At 36.1% G+C, this 21189-nt stretch overlaps 1 protein-coding gene across 7 annotated transcripts in view; it reads right to left on the reverse strand.

The window, feature by feature from the left end:
• Positions 1–21189, reverse strand: part of LOC105675189 (irregular chiasm C-roughest protein) — a 150150-nt gene that overhangs the window by 113935 nt on the left and 15026 nt on the right. The window contains exons 1-2 of one of the 7 annotated variants that reach the window (XM_067354894.1): positions 16090–16742; positions 15768–15813 (exon numbers count right to left, since the gene is read on the reverse strand). The exons of 1 other annotated variant lie outside the window; for it this stretch is intronic. In XM_067354894.1, coding sequence (XP_067210995.1) covers positions 15768–15813; positions 16090–16197 — 154 coding nt within the window. In that variant the 5' untranslated portion in view covers positions 16198–16742. Of the gene's footprint in view, positions 1–15767; positions 15814–16089; positions 16743–21189 lie in introns of those variants that run through there. 5 more of the 7 variants (XM_067354893.1, XM_067354895.1, XM_067354892.1 and 2 more) reach the window with 5 other exon arrangements.

The following is a 21189-nucleotide window of genomic DNA, read 5'->3' on the forward strand; positions in this document are numbered from 1 at the left end:
GCTTACGCCGACAAATGAAAAAGTTGATTACGCAGTACGTTAAAGCGCATCGCGTAACAAGGACGTAATTCGAACGCCACCGTGAGAGTTCTTTAAGTTGCAGTAAAGAATCTTAATTAAATTTCGCGTTCTTCGATCAACATCTCTATCTACGCAGCTTGAAATTCCATTAAAGCTACTTTTCTCTCCGTGTTCAGCGTCATATTTTTTCGTCAGATAACAGTGAAAAAAATTGAGGTCAAATGGTACATTAATTTTAAAGGAACGTGTCTATGTGAAGCTCCCTTTTTCAAAACCTGCCATATGTAAAATATGTCACTCTTCCGGAATATAAAAAAGTTACATATGGAGTTACATATGGCGAGTTTTAGAAAAATGGAATTCATATGCTGCAATTTTCTTTTGTTTCATTAGGCTTGTTCGCTATATCTTCTGAAAAGGACCTATAATATGAATTCAAGCGTTGAATTCTCCCTATTTTTCCTTTTAATTACATTTCTCTTGCAAACCGTATCTACGCGCTGAAAAAGAACAATATAATCTATTTTCAATGTACAATGAATGCCTAGCTTTAATTCATTCTTTTATTTTGTCATTCACTATGTATGTGCGTATTCCAATTTGGCAATCCACATTTTTTTTATTTGCAAAAACAGATTAACACTTGAAACAATGTTTTATTATGTTAATTAACATCAACATAATGAAACCTTTGGAACCATTACCCTTTTCATTCTCTGAATCGATTTAAAGAACATAAAAATCGCGATTTCTGTATTAACAGCATCGTTCGCATTCTTCAGAATCCGATCAGTTTGCTGGTATTTCTTATAGGCAAAATACGCCCGAAAGAAATTCCTTGCACGAGAACTATTTTATTATTGATAAAACTCGCGATGTGCGCGATTCTTGCGTTAATAGTGAGTTTTTTCAGCGACGACAAACGGCACGAGCAAGCGCGCACAATAAATTAACGCAAGCTTAGCTGCAACCGATGCAACGCAATTAAAAAGTTCGCCGACGCAAGTTTCGGCTTTGCGATACCTCGGCCTTTGTGATGCCAACAAGCGAGCGAGCGAGCGTTCGATAGAATCGCATGGTCCGTTTGATCCGGGAAGTTGAAACAGTTGAACGTTCCTTGAGAGTCACCCGCATTGTTTTCATGCAGGCTGCCTGCCGGTCGAAGCGATTACTCGCGAACGTGTAATAGAATGAACGGAATTAGATCAGGCTAAACGTACTTTCTAATTTATAGTTCTACAAGCCCCGTATTCATTGATCCCCAATTTATACTTCAACAATTGGCCGCTTTCAATCAATTCGGAAAATAGTACAGCAATCATTTCTACGTGTATCAAAATATATCTGAGAATTTCTCAAGAAATAAATATATATTGACTTGTAATAACATCAATTATGTATGTTTTAAGATAAATCGTCTTTGTAGAGAACAATTTTTGATAACCATTTTGATTATAAAAAAATTAATAACAAAGTCAAGTCACTCTGTGATTGAAACAACGTTGCAACGTTTTGTTTTCTATAAAAAAATTGTTTAAAAATTGTTTCAAATGATTTTTTGTTATCTAAGAATACTGCAGCCTTTGCTTAATACAACAGTATATGTAACGCTATATTTTTGCAGATATTTTCGCGCATTTCTAAATATTGTAAATGTCATACACGTGTTCAAAGATACGTATGACATGAAGGAAGGCAGTCGAGTCTGAAATGAAGCGCGCATAGTAGATATGTACACATAAATATGCACGTCGTATGTAATTCTCGATGCTCGGGGCTAAACGATGCACCCGGACGCGTTGCATCCCGTTATGGCGTGATTTACGGGGCGCATCTGACTTCCTGTTGATGCGATTCGGTATTGTCGATACCGTCTCCTATGTCATTTTACAATCTACAGCAGTCAATCCGCCAGTAACAAGGTATGATCGAAAGAATCAAAGCCGTGACTTGTGCAATTAAAAGTCCATCTCGTTATTGGAAACTTCTCTTCTGTCAGATAACAAGAAATGCCTTTTGAAAGTTGTTATCGCAAAAACGAAAGATAATACTATAAATAATAAAAATTGTCTTCGGATTGTGACAAAAATATTTAAAAAATTTATGATATTTCGTATCTCAAAATGTATTTTAATTCTATCAATAAATACAAAAAGAAAATTGTAGTTTTCCCTTCAACATTTCATACTCAAATGTGTGGAATGCTGCTCGCGACTACATTTAATGTTCTCTAAGTTTCTTAGTTGCTTCTTTAGAAAAAAAGCGTGTAAAATGCACTTTGTCCTACTTCTCGACTTCACGAAAGATACGTTTAAAACTTGGATTTCTCGTTCTCGCTAATTGTTTCGCCTACCACGAGCTTACTTTATAAGAAAAGGGCAAAAGTTTCCTTAAACACAGACTTCTACTTTACTTTTCAAAATCAAGTATATGAAGAACCTCCTGTTCATTATTGTGTTCATTATTTAAAAATGTAACATTTTGCATTTATTTTTTTCACAAACATATTTATAATCCATCAAAAATATTATTATAAATTATCTACTTGGCAGACATAATGTTTGATAATTTGCTTTTTGTAGATGTAAAGTTTGATAATCGCGCGCGTGATCTATAAATCTATGCTAATCGCAATTTATACTAAATTTCAGAATAGCAAAGCTCTATTTTTCGATTATTTGCTTTTGCTTTTGTAAATAAATCATAACAAATTAATCATACAAACTATGCCATTAATGGTTTAATTCGATATTAGAAGAGTTATAGATGCGTTCAAATAGGACACTTAATATCTAACAGTATGGCGCCGCGCGCTATACAGAATGTTCCAAAAAGAAAGTGTAGTAGCATCGTTATATAAAAATACTTCTTTCAACAAAATCCAAATAGAATTTTTTGAATTATTTTCAACATGAATTTTCGGCATTAAACATGAAACTTTGTTTAGTTAACACGTGAGTGTTCAATATTAAGCAATTCAATGAACAAGCTAAATTAATTACCTACATGAGAAAAACTATAGAGCAGTATTGTTTATTCATAACATTGTTAAAATTTTGCTTGCATAGGATATTGAAAAATTGCAACGAACAATGGTGAATTGGTGTGTTTCTCGCTCGCATTTACCATTCAAAAAAATACGATCTTTCTTCCTATAACATTCTGAATTTTTGTACTTCGATATTTTGTTTCGAAACTCAAAAATGGTTTTAACACTGATATATACCTTTTACGGAACACCCTATAGATATCCGCATTCGAACGGTGCCGTTACGACGTCATAAATTTGTTACGCCGGCCGTTAATGGTAGCTCGTGAATCACAAGTGCGGCACCTTTACCGGACCTACCGGTGTTTTCGCGAATTTCCATGCCGAGATTGCGACTTCGCGAGCGTTCAAGCTTTCCCAAAGCGAGCTTATGGTCACTAATGGAGTTCTCTAAAACGCAGCGCAAGATCTATCTCGGTGTTCGAAAGAGATTTATCCGGTCGTTCAAAAGAATCGGATAATCCGATGTCTGTGCTGCGTCATGAATTATTCGTATACCCTGTCGATTATCATCGATCGCATCTAGATCTATATTTCACGACAAGCGGGCGTCGTCTGTTCTTCAAGTTAACCGAATCCCGTGCAGCTACGGAATCTCCCCGGCGCAAGCGAGCACAGAGAGCGGAAGCCAACCCAAGCCAATTACAGGCATGCTCAAATTGAATTCCAATATGAGAAGACACCGGGATTCCGGGAATTACGAGCGATTGTTTTCGATAACAGTCTCCGACCCGATGATCCTGCTTCTGACGTTTTAATTTCCCGGTACAAGTTAACGAAATATTGCCGTAATAATTTTTAAAAAGTCAATTTTTTCAGGACATATATAAACAATAGTGACACGGTAAAGAAAGATAAAAAGATAAGTAAAATCTCCCGCGTATATATGGTCTCTATCAAAATATATGTTATTACAGACGACTGCAAAAGCCATTATCATTATTTTCTCTAATAAGAAAAGCAATCTGCTTATAAGTATATATTGAATCAATATATTGATTTTTTTGTATCCAAATCTTCAATTTCTATATGTTTCATTGTTTCAATCAAATAATAATATTTTAAACAAAGTCGGGACAAAGATTTTCCACGAGAACGTGATACGCCGATGTATTTATTAAATCTGGGAGCTTTTCGAAGTTCGGAATCCCGAGGCAAACAGACGACGATGATAATAAGAACGAGCGACGTTGATCGGATGGCGGCGAAACTTTCGTAACGAACGAGTGGATGGTTGAATCGATGTCGTTCCTCGCTTTCACCGATATTTTTGCCATTGTTCCTATCGTTAATTAATGTCGAAGACAGTAATAATGATTCGTGAAACTGGCTAACGATCGAGCAGTCTATCAATACAGCGTAATATTCAAGACAACATGGGGTGCCACGGCTTAGGGTAACATTAATTCTGCAAGATGAAGGGATGAAAGGATAAGTCGGATACATGTTTGTGTATCGCGAAAGGACAGAGATGCGAAGAGAGCGAGAAAGGCTGAGACAACTTATACAAAGTTTTGATTGTGCTCGATGAATTTGCCTCCGATTTACCGTACTGTCGACTTGAAATCTCATCTGCTCCACTGACACAGAAATCGACAATGCTTATTCACGTTGACAGGTAGTTTAAATTATAAGATGGATTATCGCGCGCTTTGCGGTTCGATTCTCGCTAACGTTCTACAATACTGTCGAATACTGTCGAATACTGTCGAATACTGTCAAAGTTCGTAAAATCGAGCCATGACGTAATAATCGGAATTACATTCTCGAGAAGCTCGAGCGTAACAAACGTTTCCTTTGATCTCTCCTTTCTGCAAAAGCTCTCAAACATATATATATTGTAAACATCTTGTTTGAAACAAGTTGCTTTTGTTGCGGCACTAATACCGCACGGCAATCAGGAAAAAAACATTAATGCAGAAATATATCGCAACGCTTTTCAAGTAAAACGAAAAAAAAACATTTTTGTAAAAATTTCCGTAAAAATTCTTCATTATTCTGTCATCATAAATGATGCCATTTCATCAGAATATTTGTGTCATTGATGGCAAGAAGAAAGAAGGGAGTTTTTCCGTTTGGATGGAAAACCCCGACGAAAGACCCGATCGATTTAATTTCAAATCCCGGCGCTTCTCCCATCCGTGTCTTCCACACGATAATCCTTTAATTCAATTACGGGGAGTCGGTCGAAATTCTGTCTTTAAATTGAAATCGATCCGCGGGTCGGCTTCGCTTTGCATCCCGCGGGAGAAGTGCTGAGAGAGATAAAGAGTGCAAGGGGATCTAGTTCTCTTGAACGAGAGTGTGTACCGGCTCTCGTGGAATTCTCCTCCTGCATTACTTCTCTGTTAACCAGAGTGAGATCCCATGACAACGTTTTTCAACAATATTAAAAAATATTAGTGAAATCTCGACAAAAAATAATTATTTATTTGTTCTTCCACTAAACCACCTAATTTCTCTTTATCTCTTTCGTCACGAATACTTGTTCATCATCGATCAATAATCTATTTGAATTGTGACTCTTAAATATATTAAAAGAAATAATTCTCTAAAAATGTTCTCTCTCAAAATCGAGAGAGAAACAATTGTCGAATCTCAAATAACTAATTGAACATTTGTAGTGAATTCGATTTTGCAAATTGTTATAAGCAGATTTCAACCACAATTCAATTTAAAGTTTAATTAAGAAAATATTCAACATTGAAAATTATCGCTTGTAACTTGTCACTCTGCATCAAGGAAAAATTGACCTCTAATTTGCTAAAAAAAAATGTAGTTGAAAGGAAGATTGCAAATCTCAAATATCAAAGTATAAGAACACATACAAATGCTAATTATTTTTCTATAACAAGAAAATATCTGGCTGCAACAAGCATCGAAGGATTATGACTTCGTGCTAATCAGAAATCAACGCGCATCTGTTTCGCATATATTAATAAAAAAAATCCAATATTAGCAAAAGTTTATTTAAAAAAAAGGTAAATCGAGAACGTTTATGCAAAGATTACATATGCTGCAACATTATAAATTAATAAACATTGACGTAAACATAGACATTACGTTCTTTGGGATTCATCGGAAGACTCATACGTGTTATCACTGGCAGAAAAGAATTATTGATCAAGTCAGAGTAAAATGTAACAACGGGATGTATCGAGAAAAATTTGCATAACGCTTGGCGAAGAAAAAATTGATTGGTCCGCTGGAATATTAAATTTTGCAAAGACTGCGCGATTATTTCACGCGAATGCATTTTTATAATTGAGAACTAACTGGAAATTCTTTTCCTAAAACTACAGAAATTACATGGCTCTTAAACGTTCAACGAACGATAAACTCGTCTATCCCGCAGAATTTATTACTTCTTTCCGCGCGTGCTATCAATTTTCATTCGTGTGCGCTGCATTTAATCGGATCTATCTGCGATGGAATTAATGCGAGTCACCGAACGTTAAACGGAAATAACATAAAACTGATGATGTATGCGAAATAACTTTTCTCTGCAAGTCGTAACAATGAAATCAATGTGCGGAATTAATATTTACGAATTTTGTATCCTTGTTACTCCTTGGACTAAATCAGCTGGAAAATGTCCAAAAGTGGTCTTTAACGAGTTATTGTTCTTGGCCTCGTAACAATGTAGAATATTCATTCAAAAAGTTTCATTGTAGGAAAATGTACGCGCATACCTATTTTTACATATTTTTGCATGTTAAAGTTATTAAATTAGAAGAATAGAACGTACTTTTTAGAAAGAAATTGTATAATCAAATTTGAATGGTGAGTTATATTGTAAAGAATTTTTTATAAAGATATAAATTTATATTATATTAATAATATTATACTTATAACGCGTTTACAATTGCTTCTTTTGTAATTTCTACTTAAAAAATATAAGAATCTAATATGAAGATAATATAATATGTATGAAAATTAAATATGTGTAGATACGCTACAATCTCCGATATTTTTGCAGTAGGTAGATATCTGGCGAAACAATGGTCGGAAATTTTGCGAATAAAATATCGCGGCGATATGAGCGTGTTTATGAAACGCTTCTTGATGCAAACTGTGCAGCGAAGTGCATTTCGCGTAGGTGGCAATCATTAGCCAGTTTATCGAGAGTGCAGCGCAAAATCAATGGCACACAATGAGTCCGCCCCACTCCTCATGCTGTTGCCCGGACTGTCCACACGTTGTAGGTGTGAGCGCGAACACGTGTTCTGAATGCGTCGTTTGGCTCGGATAATCGTTCGATCGGAAAACAGACGTTCCGATAATCGACATTCCGGCGCGGCGCGCATTTCGCGCGAACGTACAAGCGCACCCGTCGGAACGATATTGTGTCGCTGTTGGCCCGGATTTCTATGGCCAACGAAACAGCGAACCGGGACGACGCGGAAAATAAATTATAATGGTGTAAGTGGAGCGCGTAATTAAAATAGCGCCGGTAGAATGTCGGGCAGCACCGATTTTTCTAAAAGCAATTTATGTAACGTTCAAAACCCCAAGACAAACACCGCTTTTACGGTGAATGCTTCCGCGGCCACATAATTTTCTCATATAATGTAAAAAGTATGCAATATATATTAGGCATTGCATGTTTTTCGCGTACAATGCAAAAATTTCCGAGTTCCGTAATTACATTCCTTCATACGTGATATATTTTAACAGATAATTTTGTGATAAATTTAAAATCAATTTAACAAATTTAATTTTTGATTTTCCTAATGGAGGGAATATAGGCAATCTTCCATATAACAATTATATTTATTCGTTGCAAAATTATATTACGATATTATATGACAATTCAGCGTCATTAAATACATGACAGTGAAAAAGGATACCAGTGAAAAATCTTTTTCACATGACATGTACACTGTAGTATACTGTTTCGCAAAACGTGGAATTATATTTTCGTTCTTCGTCATGAAAAATATCCGCTCTGAAAACATAAAGTATGCACGGGGAAAAAAAAGTAGAAATGTAGAATAAACGAACGTACTCTTGTACGTTTGACTTTTGCCAGCAAATTTTCGCGTGTATGTAAATTATACGTTGTCAGCGTTGTCGCAAAAATCAGACGAAAGAGTCAAACGTTACGGAACACGCCACGAAGAAACAGTCGCGCTACAGCGCTACAGGTCACTGGCTGACGAAAGGTCAAAACGGTGTTTTAAAAAATATGCCAAATCACCGGTTCACTGCATACGCGACGGCAGTCCGTCAATCGCGATTTGCGTCGCTGTAACAACGAAAGCTCGAATGCCAAGCCCGATACAAGCGATGCGAACAGAATACTGAAGAATAACAAACATAAATTCCGAATAAACACACGACGACATTCGAGTGCAGTGTCCATAAAAATGTCGCTCGCTGCCGGTCGATTTACGAAATAGTGACAGACGGCAACGGCAGGCAGAATGATCAGAAAGGATTCAATTAATCGAGTCCCGGATGTTCCTCTTCGCAATTCGCGCTCTTTGAGGAAGAATCGCGCGCTACCTTCCCCACGGCGATTCGTTTCTGCGCGACTCCGCCATTACGTCGGAGCTAACTTTATTATACGTACGATTGATTTCCACGAGAAAAGAACCAAGAAATCGCAGCAGTATAGATCAGAGCTAAAGTTCACTGAGGAAAGAAAACATCGCTGCGATAAACTAGCAAAGTTTCCGACGGCCGGTGCTTTTTTGATAACTCCCCGCGTTCACTCTGACCTGTTCTGGTGTGTTTTGATAACTCTTATTATTCGAACCGCGACCACACGATTGCGATGGTGTGCGCTCAGCTCTTCCGTGCTTGTGTTTGCGATGCGGTGCGCTCCGTTTGCGCGGCAAATAAAAAGCGAGCGCGAACCACGAAGCGCCTTCTCTCATGCCTCTTATATCTCTTTTGAAATCAAGCTTTTCTCTCGAGCACTTCTAGCGGCACATGAATTACTCACTGTTATATGTCGCGTAAGAACGCCTTTAATTGTGAAGTGGAAAATGCTAAAAGCCCATATGGACAATATTAATATCTTGAGTATAATAAAGAAAATGTTCACTTTTACAAAAAATGTAGGTAGGTAGGTATTATATCAAAACATAAAAATACAGCAGATATCTTTTAGAAAATTAAACTACAATAGATAAAAGATAAAGACGTGACGGAATAAAGATAACGATAAAATGCGGTTTAGTGAAACAAAAACATTGTACGAACAAAACACTTTTAAGAGGGAGATAATTATTTTCTTAGAAAAAGAATAATACTTTAATATTAGTCCTTTAAGTTAAAAAGAATAACTATCAATTTAACGCGAAACATTGAAAAATAGTTAAAAAGTAGCTATATTGTGTTTTCATTCGTTTATTGCTTCTATGTTGCGCGCAATATTTGATGAAAGAGCCAGCGTTTTTTCTTTGATTTCGTTTTTTTTCAAGTTAAATGCAAACCGAGGAGAAAGCCGCATCGCTCTGTATTCAATGTGCTGGCCCCAATGCCGGCATATCTTATTAAATAACTATTATGCTAATTAGCTTGCAGAATACCGCGTTTTTAATCCGCTTGAAAGCCTCTGGCGAGAATTAAAAACTCGCGAGAAACGCGAGAAAAGCGAACGAGTAAATTCTCCAGCGAGGCCGGAGAGAGAAAGGAAGCGCGCAGGCAGAGTAAACGATACAGAGATGAAAGAGAATAAAGCGAAAAAACGCGGAAATAAACGCAAGGCCTGTGGAATGACCTCCATCTGGTTCGACCGACCTAAGCGGTATGCGAACTACCCGAATACCGAACGACAGAGCTCGCAGTCCTGCGTGGCGGATGCACGCTACATCCCCAGCCGTGTCACATAGCAATCACGAGCAGCCGGATTATGTGGCGTTGATCCTCGCACACGCATATACACGCAAACACGTGGACGCAGACACACACGATATAAATTCGCTGAGTCAGTGGTATAAAAACCCGGGAATGAGAGGAGTCGGTCAGTAGCGCGAGTCCGTGACGAGACGGGTGGAACAAGTGCGCGGGGATGGCTGAGGGGTTGCAACGGGGTGCGGATCTGAGCAGAAATGAACAAAAAATACGATCACAATTTTACCCCTTTTGTGCGGACTTCACGGTTCATGGGTGTCGGAATAAAGAGACGCGCTTTCATACGACCGACGCTAACGCCCGACGTCGCCGGCGATGATCGCATTCGTGCGGGGACGCCAGCCAATTAGCGAGGAATTAATCACGCCATTGTTACGGGAAAATCTAGCCGCAGCTAGGCCGGCGGTTTCTTCGATTATCGACTCGGTCATTCGGGACCTGCAATCGTAATCGGGCAGTGATTGCGAAATTTCCATCTTCAAGCGCTAGATTCTTTCCCTTTGCTCTTTGCGATAAAAAAAAATTCGTCTTTTGTGCTTTTGTATGCTCGGCGCATTAGCATCCTTTTTATTCATTACATTATTGCTTTGTCCGTATCAAAAGAGATTCAATAAAAGAGATATATTATTTAACAGGTGGCTACACTACATAAATAATATTAATATAATTTAAAATGTCAAAGTTGCACAATTATCTATTATAATTTAATTATAATCTCTTCATAATTTTAATTGAGAAAACCGGTGGAAATATATTTCCGAAAGGATTTAACTATATTCCATAAACCGTGCAAATGGAAACATGGAGCTGTTATCTTTGATACGCGAAGATCCTTCTTATTTCGTCTTATCACGTGAAATGAAAGAGAAAAATATTCTATTCCGGCAAAGTCTATTGAATCTTTTTTGCTAATAAAAATTAAGAATTTTTGGTGCAATCTTATCTATTCAGTTTAAAATCTGCAATTAAATGAAAGAAACGGCATAAAGCATTAAGTCCTGATTCTTAAAGTCTACTAAAAATAGAAAAGTAAAATATTATCAACTATTATCAACTATATCAACTATTATCAACTATAGAAATGTGTTCTCTGTGTCTTTAAAAAAATATCTTTTAAAAAGTAACGCACTTCACAATATCTTGTACTAAATCTACGAAAAGAAATAACGATTGCATCAATATTTTCACGTTAATGCTATTTTCTGTTCCTTTAATTTCTTCGCGGATTTACGAACGGCGATGTATAAATCAAAACGTATCGATATGTTATCGTAAATCAAATGTAACATGTCAGAAGGAGCGACACGTCAATTTTTTTAACCGACGTCCGTGATTTTTTTCAACGCGTAATACCCGTCGGCCTACGTTTCTACGCGGAAGAAAAGCATGAATGTTTCATTGCATCTCTCGCGCGGCAAAATTCCGTACAATGCATTGCAAATTTATCTCATTTTCTATGCATTACTTTTTCTAAGCGTCGCCGCGAGCCGAATGGCCGACGGTATTTCCCGAATAATAGACAGCATCTGGCTGGCGTCTATTTTTCGTTTCGCCGCACGACGCGGCGTCGCACAGCACAGGCACACGGGGAAGGCGCGCGTCGCTGCGAATTTAATTACTTTCGATCGAAGACAAGCTTTCCACTCCTTTGCGGAAATCTAACGTACCGGAACCATGTCGGGACGCGTGTGAGAAACGAGAAACTATGTGCTACGATGCACAGTATTCTGTCAGCGCGTCGCGATGAACTTTCTCCGTCTCGCTCCGAAATTCGATAGAACAAGCGGTCCCGAATCGGCTGAAAGAAAACGAGTTGTACAGACGCGAAAGTCTTTTTGACGAAGTCGAGTCGGGGAATTCCGCGCAGTCGTTTTCCTTTGGCTGTTTTTCATCCCGCGTGCGCCCTTTCTACTCGAAAGAATTATGATCTCCGTGAAATAAAGTTGCACTGTCCGAGCCGGAGTTTGTTAATGTGATCTATTACGGAAGTTTCGTCGCATTTCGCGGCAGAGTGAGTAAGAATGGGACGCAGGAGTTCACTTTAAAACAACGTACATATTTGATTCCCTATTCTTATTTTTTGCCCCGACCGTTTCATTTATTATGCATTCGCGGTTAGCAACTTCTTTGCATACAGTGTACGCAAAAGAATGAAGTACTGAGAACATTTTCTAATAAAGACATAACCACGACTGTTTCTTCCTTTTACCCATCCTGCAAAAATCATTTTCATAGAGATCGACGTGACTTTTTTGAAAGTCAATTTTCAATTTATCCGCTAAATAAACTTTATCAAGTCTGTAACTCGGATGTAACCAGGTCAGCCGGCTGCGTGTAAAGCAAGGCGGGGTCGAGAGAGCCATGTGTTAACATGAAAGAGACGTTACATAGAAAATCCACCCTCCTTCCTTCCTTCCTTCGGTTTCTAGGACGCTCGAGACTCGATTTTCAGAAAACTTTTCGCATTAATAATTCCAAGGTGCATACGGAATTATAAATCGGCCAGTACCATGCGCCGCGCCCTAATGGGACTGTTTGAAATTCCCTCGGTTCTCGAACTGGGAATAGAGCCGCGCGCGAGCATGTACAAGTCAAGTACAAAGTAATACGGAAAAAGGAGTACTTCTTTCTCGCAATGCGCGGTGGCGTTAGACTCGATGAAACATTCCCGTCTTTTTTTTCTTCAAGCGTCTTGGAAATTCCGCGAACGCGGCGGAAGTAATTTAAAGTTCTGATGGAGAATAACGTCCTTAATCGCGAATTTACATGCCTGAGACATCTTTGTGTCGTGCACGCGCTAGCTCGAAGCATCGCGTGCTGAAATGGCCGAAGGAATAAGTGATAACTCATAATCTTCGGCGTAATTGTATTCGCGGTTTGCGCTCACTGCGGATATTCTAAACGCGTCCCTTTATTATTATTGCTATTATAACGCTGCCATATTTTATTATTATTATTATTATTATTATGATTGTGCGGAGCAGAGCAAATATGAAGTCATATATTTTTAACAGGACTACGAACAAAATTTACAATAAAACTGAAACATATTTGGTGATGCTTTTGTTCTACGACAAACAATGTCGTACCGACAAAAACGTACGCGTGTGTCTTTGCAGCATTAAATCAATTGACCATTCGTATAGCAAACATTGGTTTGCACCGCGCGTTGTATGCAGTGTAAATGTCAACATAGTGAGTTCAGCGGCTAAACAGATTTATGCATTCCATATATTCTCCTGCTTGTTCGGTAACCGCAGTACAATGAATAACAAAAGTTGAAACGAATACAGTCTTTCCAGTACATTGAGCGGATAAATGGATAGACAATTGTTCGCGTATCGTCGAAAGAAGCTAGCTTTATGTATGAGAAAATTTTCTTCTTACGTGATTGTTGCACAATATATCAATTTTATTTACCTTTGTTTTCAATTTTCCAAATCATATAACAACATATTGCAAGATAAAAAATCAATTTCGATATTTAATATTTCAATTTAAAGAGCGCCATGATATATCTTTCTTTAATAAAACACAACCAGATTTTACAACAGCTCATATATGTGAAATTTATATATTTTCATGCATTTCTATCTAGAGCCAAAATTATAGATTAAAAAAACGAATATGTACGAGAGAATTTATGCTACTGTCACTATCTAAAATCAATAACTAATATTTAAAACAAAATAATTTTTATATATGTATTTTTATATATATTACTATCTGTCAATGCTTTAAGTGTTAAAACAAGAGATATTTCTAATCATACAAAACGATTTTTCCAGAAGCAAAGTCTGATAGAAGAAAAAGAAGTTTATTCTGTAATTTCTTATTTTTGCGAGTAATCGTATCAAATATCATGGTTATCGCCGCGAATACTGTATACACGTATAATAACAAATTCGCGTACTTTGATACCCATGTAATAAAAGTCATAAAACTATAGTCATAACGATACGATGTTGTAGTACTTTGTTATAAACTCAAAGAATAAGGAAGAGCATATAATAAATTCATGATCAAAGTTAGTACGTCATTCGATGCGCCTACATTCTAACTTTATTACCTTCACGCATTTCTGTGAGAACTGTAAAACGAAATCGACATACGACAAACGTTTATCTAGCCGGTCGCTGATATTCACGACAGGCTATCGTGGAAAGAATCGACCCTGTCGTTTATCCGGCTGCATTAACGCTGTATTCTTATGCGACCGAGAAATTTCCATCTCACGACACATAATTTAAATTTCCACGGTGGAAGGATTACGAGCGCTCGTGTAACGGGAGACGATTTGCATCGAAAACAGCGAGCTCGTGTGAACCTCCTAAGCGATCTCGAAAAACAACTGACGAAGAACGCGCCGGCAGTCCCGTAAACACGCAAACGCGCTTTTTCAAAATCGTTATAATTCTCAGCGATATGCGAAACGGCGTGGCAACTGTTGCTGCGAATTTATTTTAGATATTCCCGCGTGAAATTTTTTCACAAAGCAATTGCTTCGGCAGAATATTTTCTAAGACGCTAGCGCAGAGCTCAGCTCAGTTTCCGCTATTTGCGTCCAAAATTGCTGTTGATAGTCGACCATTAGTTCGTAGTCCATCAATATCAACATTGATTCGAGATCTGTGCTTGACCATCATCGATAGGACCACAGATTTCGAATTTCCGTGCTCAACCATGGGATTAATTAAGCCATGGGATCACGGATATATGAGTAGGCTAGAAAAAGCTAATGTAAGATGAAAATGACGTATAGCAAAAATAAAAATACATTCAGTAATCGTTAATTGAAACCGCGCTTTGTTGGTTAATCAAATTATTTCAAACATTTTGTTCAATTTTAATTTATGCTCGCGTAATATATTTGCTGCACTACATTTATACTTGTGACTGATACATGTATGTTTTAAAAAATTTTCTGAATGTTGCTTTTCTGTGTCAATTTACATACTATTTAACTGAAAATGTGGAAAAATAAAAATGCCAAATGCTTTTGTTTAAAGAACAGGAAAGTATAGAAAAATAAAAGAACACATCTAACAAACTCACAGTTTTCTTTCCATTTTATTATTATATATATATATATATATATTAATTCGTTTATATTTCCTGTTCTTTTCTTATATTTATTTTTGTAAAAATATCAATTAATTTTTTTCTCATCCTAAAAAAAATATATAAATAAATAATGATAAAGATATATCATCTTAATCTTAAGTCCTAGCCTACTCACTTTAAGATAATGGATGTAAAGAATAATATAATTTTTATTTCAATTTAATACATTCTCTTATACATATTTATACTCAGATCATATTGTACGATTCATTTTATGTATGATCTATCTTGTATGTTAAAATTTGTTATTATAAATATAGATATAGTTATAATTTTATCGTATTTATATTTATAAGGGTAAGGCAATAAGTAAAGAAACTTTTTTAATTCTCAAATTAATTGAAATAAAATGTTGAAAGGAGACGAATTTTTCCTCGTAAAATATTCTTTTTCTAATTCATATATTTTTTAACACATAGTGAAACAAAATTAGTTATAAATACTTTTAAAATAAAACTAAATTATTGATAATAAAGTAAAATTAAACAAAATTATATTAATAAATTTATTATTTATTAAATTAGCAAAATACTTTGAAAATAAAACATTTTTATGCAATCAATGAAAAGTAATAAAATTTTTATACAGTCAATATTAAAAACAATGTACAGTCTGCTATGTGTTAATTGAGTGTATATATCTTACATTATTCTAGATCCATCAACTTGATATTATATAAAAATATTCAAATAAAATCAGATTCACTCACCGACATGATGCGCAGCAGCGGAGTTGTTGTTCTGTGTAAAGTTGATCTGTAAAACACAAAAGAATATTCAAATTATAGCACCTATTAAAATAATTAGTATCAGAAAAAGAATTGTGCACATTGAGCTTTTTATGTCATTTAAGAAAATAGTTAATAAAAAAATTATCAAAAATTTAATTGTTTGAAATAATTATAAAAATCTAAAAAATCTAATCATCATAAGTACATATTAACTATTGTAAATGTCTTCTTGAAAATTTCAAATATTTTATGTGCAACATTTTACAATTAATAGGTAATAAATAAATGATATGATAAGTACCTCAACGTTGCTCCGCCGATGCTCGATGCCCATCCTGGACAAGCTCCTCCTCTCAGTATAGGAACACAATTCACTCGCAAAAACCCCTCGATTATTACCGCGCGACATTTTATACGACACTCCCAACGCGTACTTTGTCACAGTAGAATAAAGATAATACTCGAATATTATGGCAGGCGGATTGTACGTTCAACACGACCGTAACAGATACGACGAAAAAGGGTGAGATGGGAAACAGCGACAATAGTAAGGGTAATACTATTAAAGAAAGTAATGTGCGACGATACGGAACGATCCGACACGGTCGAGTGTCCCCATGCGAATGAGAGTAGAGTAAATAGAATATACGTATATATCGAGTAGAGGGACAAGGTCGCGCTGATTCGAAAGAATGTAGGGGAAGTAGCGAGCAACAGTGTGCGTGCCGACACATTCCACAAAAGAGAGAGAGACAGGAAATGTAGAACCACAACCTACTACGCGACGATGTAAACAATCCCCACTTTCTCCGCCAAACGCCGCAAGTTGCCTCTTATCATCGTATGAAATATATTGTATATTACGAATATTCCTTGCGTTTCTTCAATATTTTAATTTCGATCAATTATTTATGATACAAAGTACGATCATATCAAACGAAACATCAATCTATTTATCGAAATTAAAATATCGAATGCAAGGAATATCTCGTAATACATAATATATTTCATGCAATGTTGAGAGCTTTGAGGCCAATTTGCGGCGTTGGAAGAATAAGGATTTGGTTTCGTCGTCGCTCTGTGCCTGTGGCTTTACATCTCTCTCTCTCTCTCTCTCTTACGCTATGTATTGACACGCACATTTTTGTTCTCTATTCCCGCATTCTTTCAAAATCGGCGCGACCTTGGTCTTTCTACATATATCCTATTTACCTCATTATCATTCGCACAGCGATATTCGATCGCACCGAAAGATTCTGTATATCGGCGCGCATTATCTTCTTTAATAGTATTACTCTTACTACTGCCGCTGTTTCCAATCTCACCCTTTTCCGTTGTATCTGTTACGTTCATGTCGAACGTTCAAATCCGTGCGATAATATTCGATTATTATATTTGTTCTATCGTGACAAAGCACACGTTGGAAATGCCGTATGAAATATCGCGTGATAATAATTAATCGGGCTTTCGCGAGTGAATCGTGTTCCTACTGAGAGGAAGAGTAAACTCAGAACGGGCATCGGACATTGGCGGAGCAACGTTGAGGTATTTATTATCTATTTATTATGTATCAATTGCAAAATGTTGCACATAATATATTTAAAATTTTCAATAAAACATTTACAATAGTTAATATTTATGATTATTAGATTTTTTTACATTTTTATCATTATTTCTAACAATGAAATTTTTGATAATCTTTCATTATTTATTTGTTTACAAGACAAACAAAGAGCTCAATGTGCATAATTCTTTTTCTGATACTAAATATTTTAAAAGTTGCTATAATTTAAATGTTCTTTTGTATTTTACAGATCAACTTTACACAGAACAACTCCGCTGCTGCGTATCATGTCGGTGATCTGATTTTATTTTAATATTTTCATGTAATAAACAAAAAGCGCGATTTCAGTTAACGATTACTGAATGTATTTATATTTTTATTATGCACCATTCATCTTAGTCTTTCCTAGCCTACTCATGCATGCCACGGCTTAATTTATTCCATGGTCAAGCACGGAAATTCGAAATCCGTGGTCCCATCAATGATGGTTAAACACAGATCTCGAAACAGTGTTAATATTGATCGACCATAAATTAATAGTTGACTATCAACAGCAATTTCACACGCAAATAGCGGAAACTGAGCTAAGCTCTGTGCTAACATCTTACGAAAAACTCTACCGTAGCAATTGTTCCTTCTATTACGGATGCAAATAGTGATAACTGAGCCAAGCTCTGCATCCTCCGTAAAACACCAAGATAGTCATTATCGAATTTCTCTGAAATAAAAGATATGATTTTCTTACACGCCAGAGTGCCTACTTAATGTGAGTTACATAATAATTTTATACCGTATCACAGTATTACGATATACGCAATTCCTATCTTCAGAGATTAAGAGTTAAAATAAGTTAAAATCTGAAAAGAGTGATATGCACAAGTCGTTTAATTCCTAAATGTCGCATAAATTGCTTGACACAGAATAATAAAAGCGACATATACAAGGGCGCTAGTCGCCATACGGCACGGTATTCCGCGGAATAGCTGGTTAAAATTACGTCATATCTTCACGTGTAAGAGATTATCTTGTCAGAGATCAGAGAAGAAGAAGATTCATTCTTTTCCTAATGATTCTCACTGAACTATTAGAACTGATAGCGCGTAACAATTACTTTGAAACTTCAGTTGCAGTTCAATGTAAATTAGATTTGCGAATGCACTTATAAAGGTTAAATATAGGATTCTATTTTACGAGTACACAAAGTCTATAAAACTTCAATTTGGAGATGTCATGGCAGTTTGTGCCTGTTTATTTTAAGTATCATATCTATGCGAAAATAAAAAGTTTTATTATCGTATGAAGCACTTCATCATTTCATGATTGTTTTTAGAATTCTATATTTTATACGATTAGAGACTAATTAAATTGCTTTAAATAATAACATTCTATATAATAATATAAAATCTATATAATAATATAGAATAATATAGAATAACATTCTATATAATAACATTCATAAAATATATTTTATATGTCTTTAATATGTAAAGCTATCCGACTAACGTAGTATCTTCCACAGATTATATCTATTAAAATTCACGTCCCAGGTCAAATCTGCGAGCATTAAGTGTTTAGTTCCAGACTTCATCCCAGACTTAGCACCAAAATAGGTGCATAATGCCTATGTACAGTTTTTTCTACGTCACTTTTTATCTTTTTGATATTTTAATATTCCAGTGTTGCGACATTATAACGCGATAATAACGCGGCAGACTTGAAGCGTTAAGCATAGCTCGAGAAAGCAGGAGTTATAGTCAACGTTCAAACCGACGCCGCGCCGTGTCGACATCAGGATTCGCCGTCGCATCATTACGACGCAAGCGTTACATCGAAAGCTATATACACGCGCACGGCCATAAAACCGCCAGTGGATATAAAAAAAACTGGAGAACATGCAGGGAGGCGGAAAACTATTTTACGAGGGATCCATTTGAATTTATTCACTCCACTAACATTTATTCACTACGACGTTTGTTCACTCGCCATGAGTCACACGTTCACATCTATCTGAGATCGGATTTCACAACCGAAGTCTGACTATTCGTATTCTTTCACTGTCTCGAAATGGGAAATTGCGTACGTTCCGTGTGACGATACAAATAACAGGAGAGGATGCTCGAACGAGTTTAATAAATTTGATCCATACAGTTACAAAGAGAGAGCATTGTTTTCAATTGACAGTAATATTTCTTTTACACGTTATTTTTGCAAACAAAAAATTTTATGATGTGTGAAAATCTTTCTCATTTATTTAAAAATACCCCAGATACTTTTTCCTCTTGATTATTGCATATTTAATATATCGCAAGAACCTTTCTATATTCAAAAATAGACTTTATATTCCAAAAGCGACTCTTTAGTGTTACAAGATTAAATTATAAACTACCGTCGCATGAACGACTACAGCGCGCATAGCATGCCACTAAGTATTATTAATTACCTGCAAGATCATTCATCTTGTGAATAAAACGTATGAAAAAGAGAAAAAAACTCGAAGTATATCACTAATTTACCATCGCGGCGCTGATACAAATGCATAGATTCGATATATTAATTATGAGATATTTCTTGAAAAGAGAAAAACATCGAGTTTTAATCGATTAATTTTATAAATTCAAAAGTCTAAGAAACGTTTTAAAAAATTTGAAAATATTAAAACATCAATTAAAATTTCTTAAATTTATAAAACTAAAAACGCGTTCTTGTAATCATTAAAAATAAAAAACACGACAACGCAATATATTGAACTTTATATGTTTTTTCACAAATAAATATTTTTTCACGATAGAAAATAGGCAATAAAATGCGCAAAATAATTTTTTTATTTAATTTGCGCTCTGTACGTAACGCGATGCAACAAAGCATTATCGGAGATATGTAGATAAATATTCCAAGCAAATAGCGCGTCGCGTTTAATCCTGAAATCGTATTTACGCAGAGCGGAATGCCAGAGTGTATCAAGTAGCTTTGTATCGCTAAAAGTCATCGAGTATCTCGTAGCAACAGTGTGTCACAAGGCTGACATTTACAAGAGTTTTACGATAAATCCCGTCCTTGAGCTCAACTCACGGCTGCTAACAGAGATACAATATTTTCGCTTTCGCGAGTCGGAACGTATGCACAAGCCTCTGGAAACCAACAGAAATAATTCGATAGACGTATACACGTATACACATACACACATACACGCACGCGCGCGCGCGCGCAAACACATGTGTACGGGCAGACTGTCCGCAAACCATTTAACTCAGGGATTCAATTAACATGGAAACCCCGTAGCTTCGTCAATATTTTCTGCCCCAGTCGCGGGATCAAACGCGCCGCACAAACCATTTGCGGAAAGGAATATCAATTCCGCGCGATCTCTAATTTAAACCACACGCTGCATTAAAGCACCAGCTACGATCTAGGGAATAAACTTCGCATCGGTGGTTTATATGCAATTAACATTGCATAGGATGCATAGCAAAATACATTTCTCTACCACAGCTAAGTTTCTGTAATGAATGTTGAGAAGAAGCAGTCGAGAAGGAGCTCAATTTTAAATTTGACAATGTATTGTGTACGAGATATATTTCCTTGTCTCTTTAAATGCGTTTTTAAATTCTTCAGATTTATTCTCCGGTTAAATTGCGTTTAAAATTTTTCGGTGCGCACTTCTCATTACTCAGATTGCTGTATTTTATTCTGCACATATTTTGTAGGATGAAACATTTTCCATGAATTTTTGACAAAGACGAGCAAGAAGTGGCACAGAGTTAGAAACTTCAGATATTTCAGTTCGCGCCTAGAACAATGCTACTGCCAAACAAATCTGTGTTACTTCTAACTCGGCAC

The sequence above is a fragment of the Linepithema humile genome, chromosome 5 (genome assembly GCF_040581485.1).
Source record: "Linepithema humile isolate Giens D197 chromosome 5, Lhum_UNIL_v1.0, whole genome shotgun sequence".
In the NCBI taxonomy this organism is placed as follows: Eukaryota; Metazoa; Arthropoda; class Insecta; order Hymenoptera; family Formicidae; genus Linepithema; species Linepithema humile.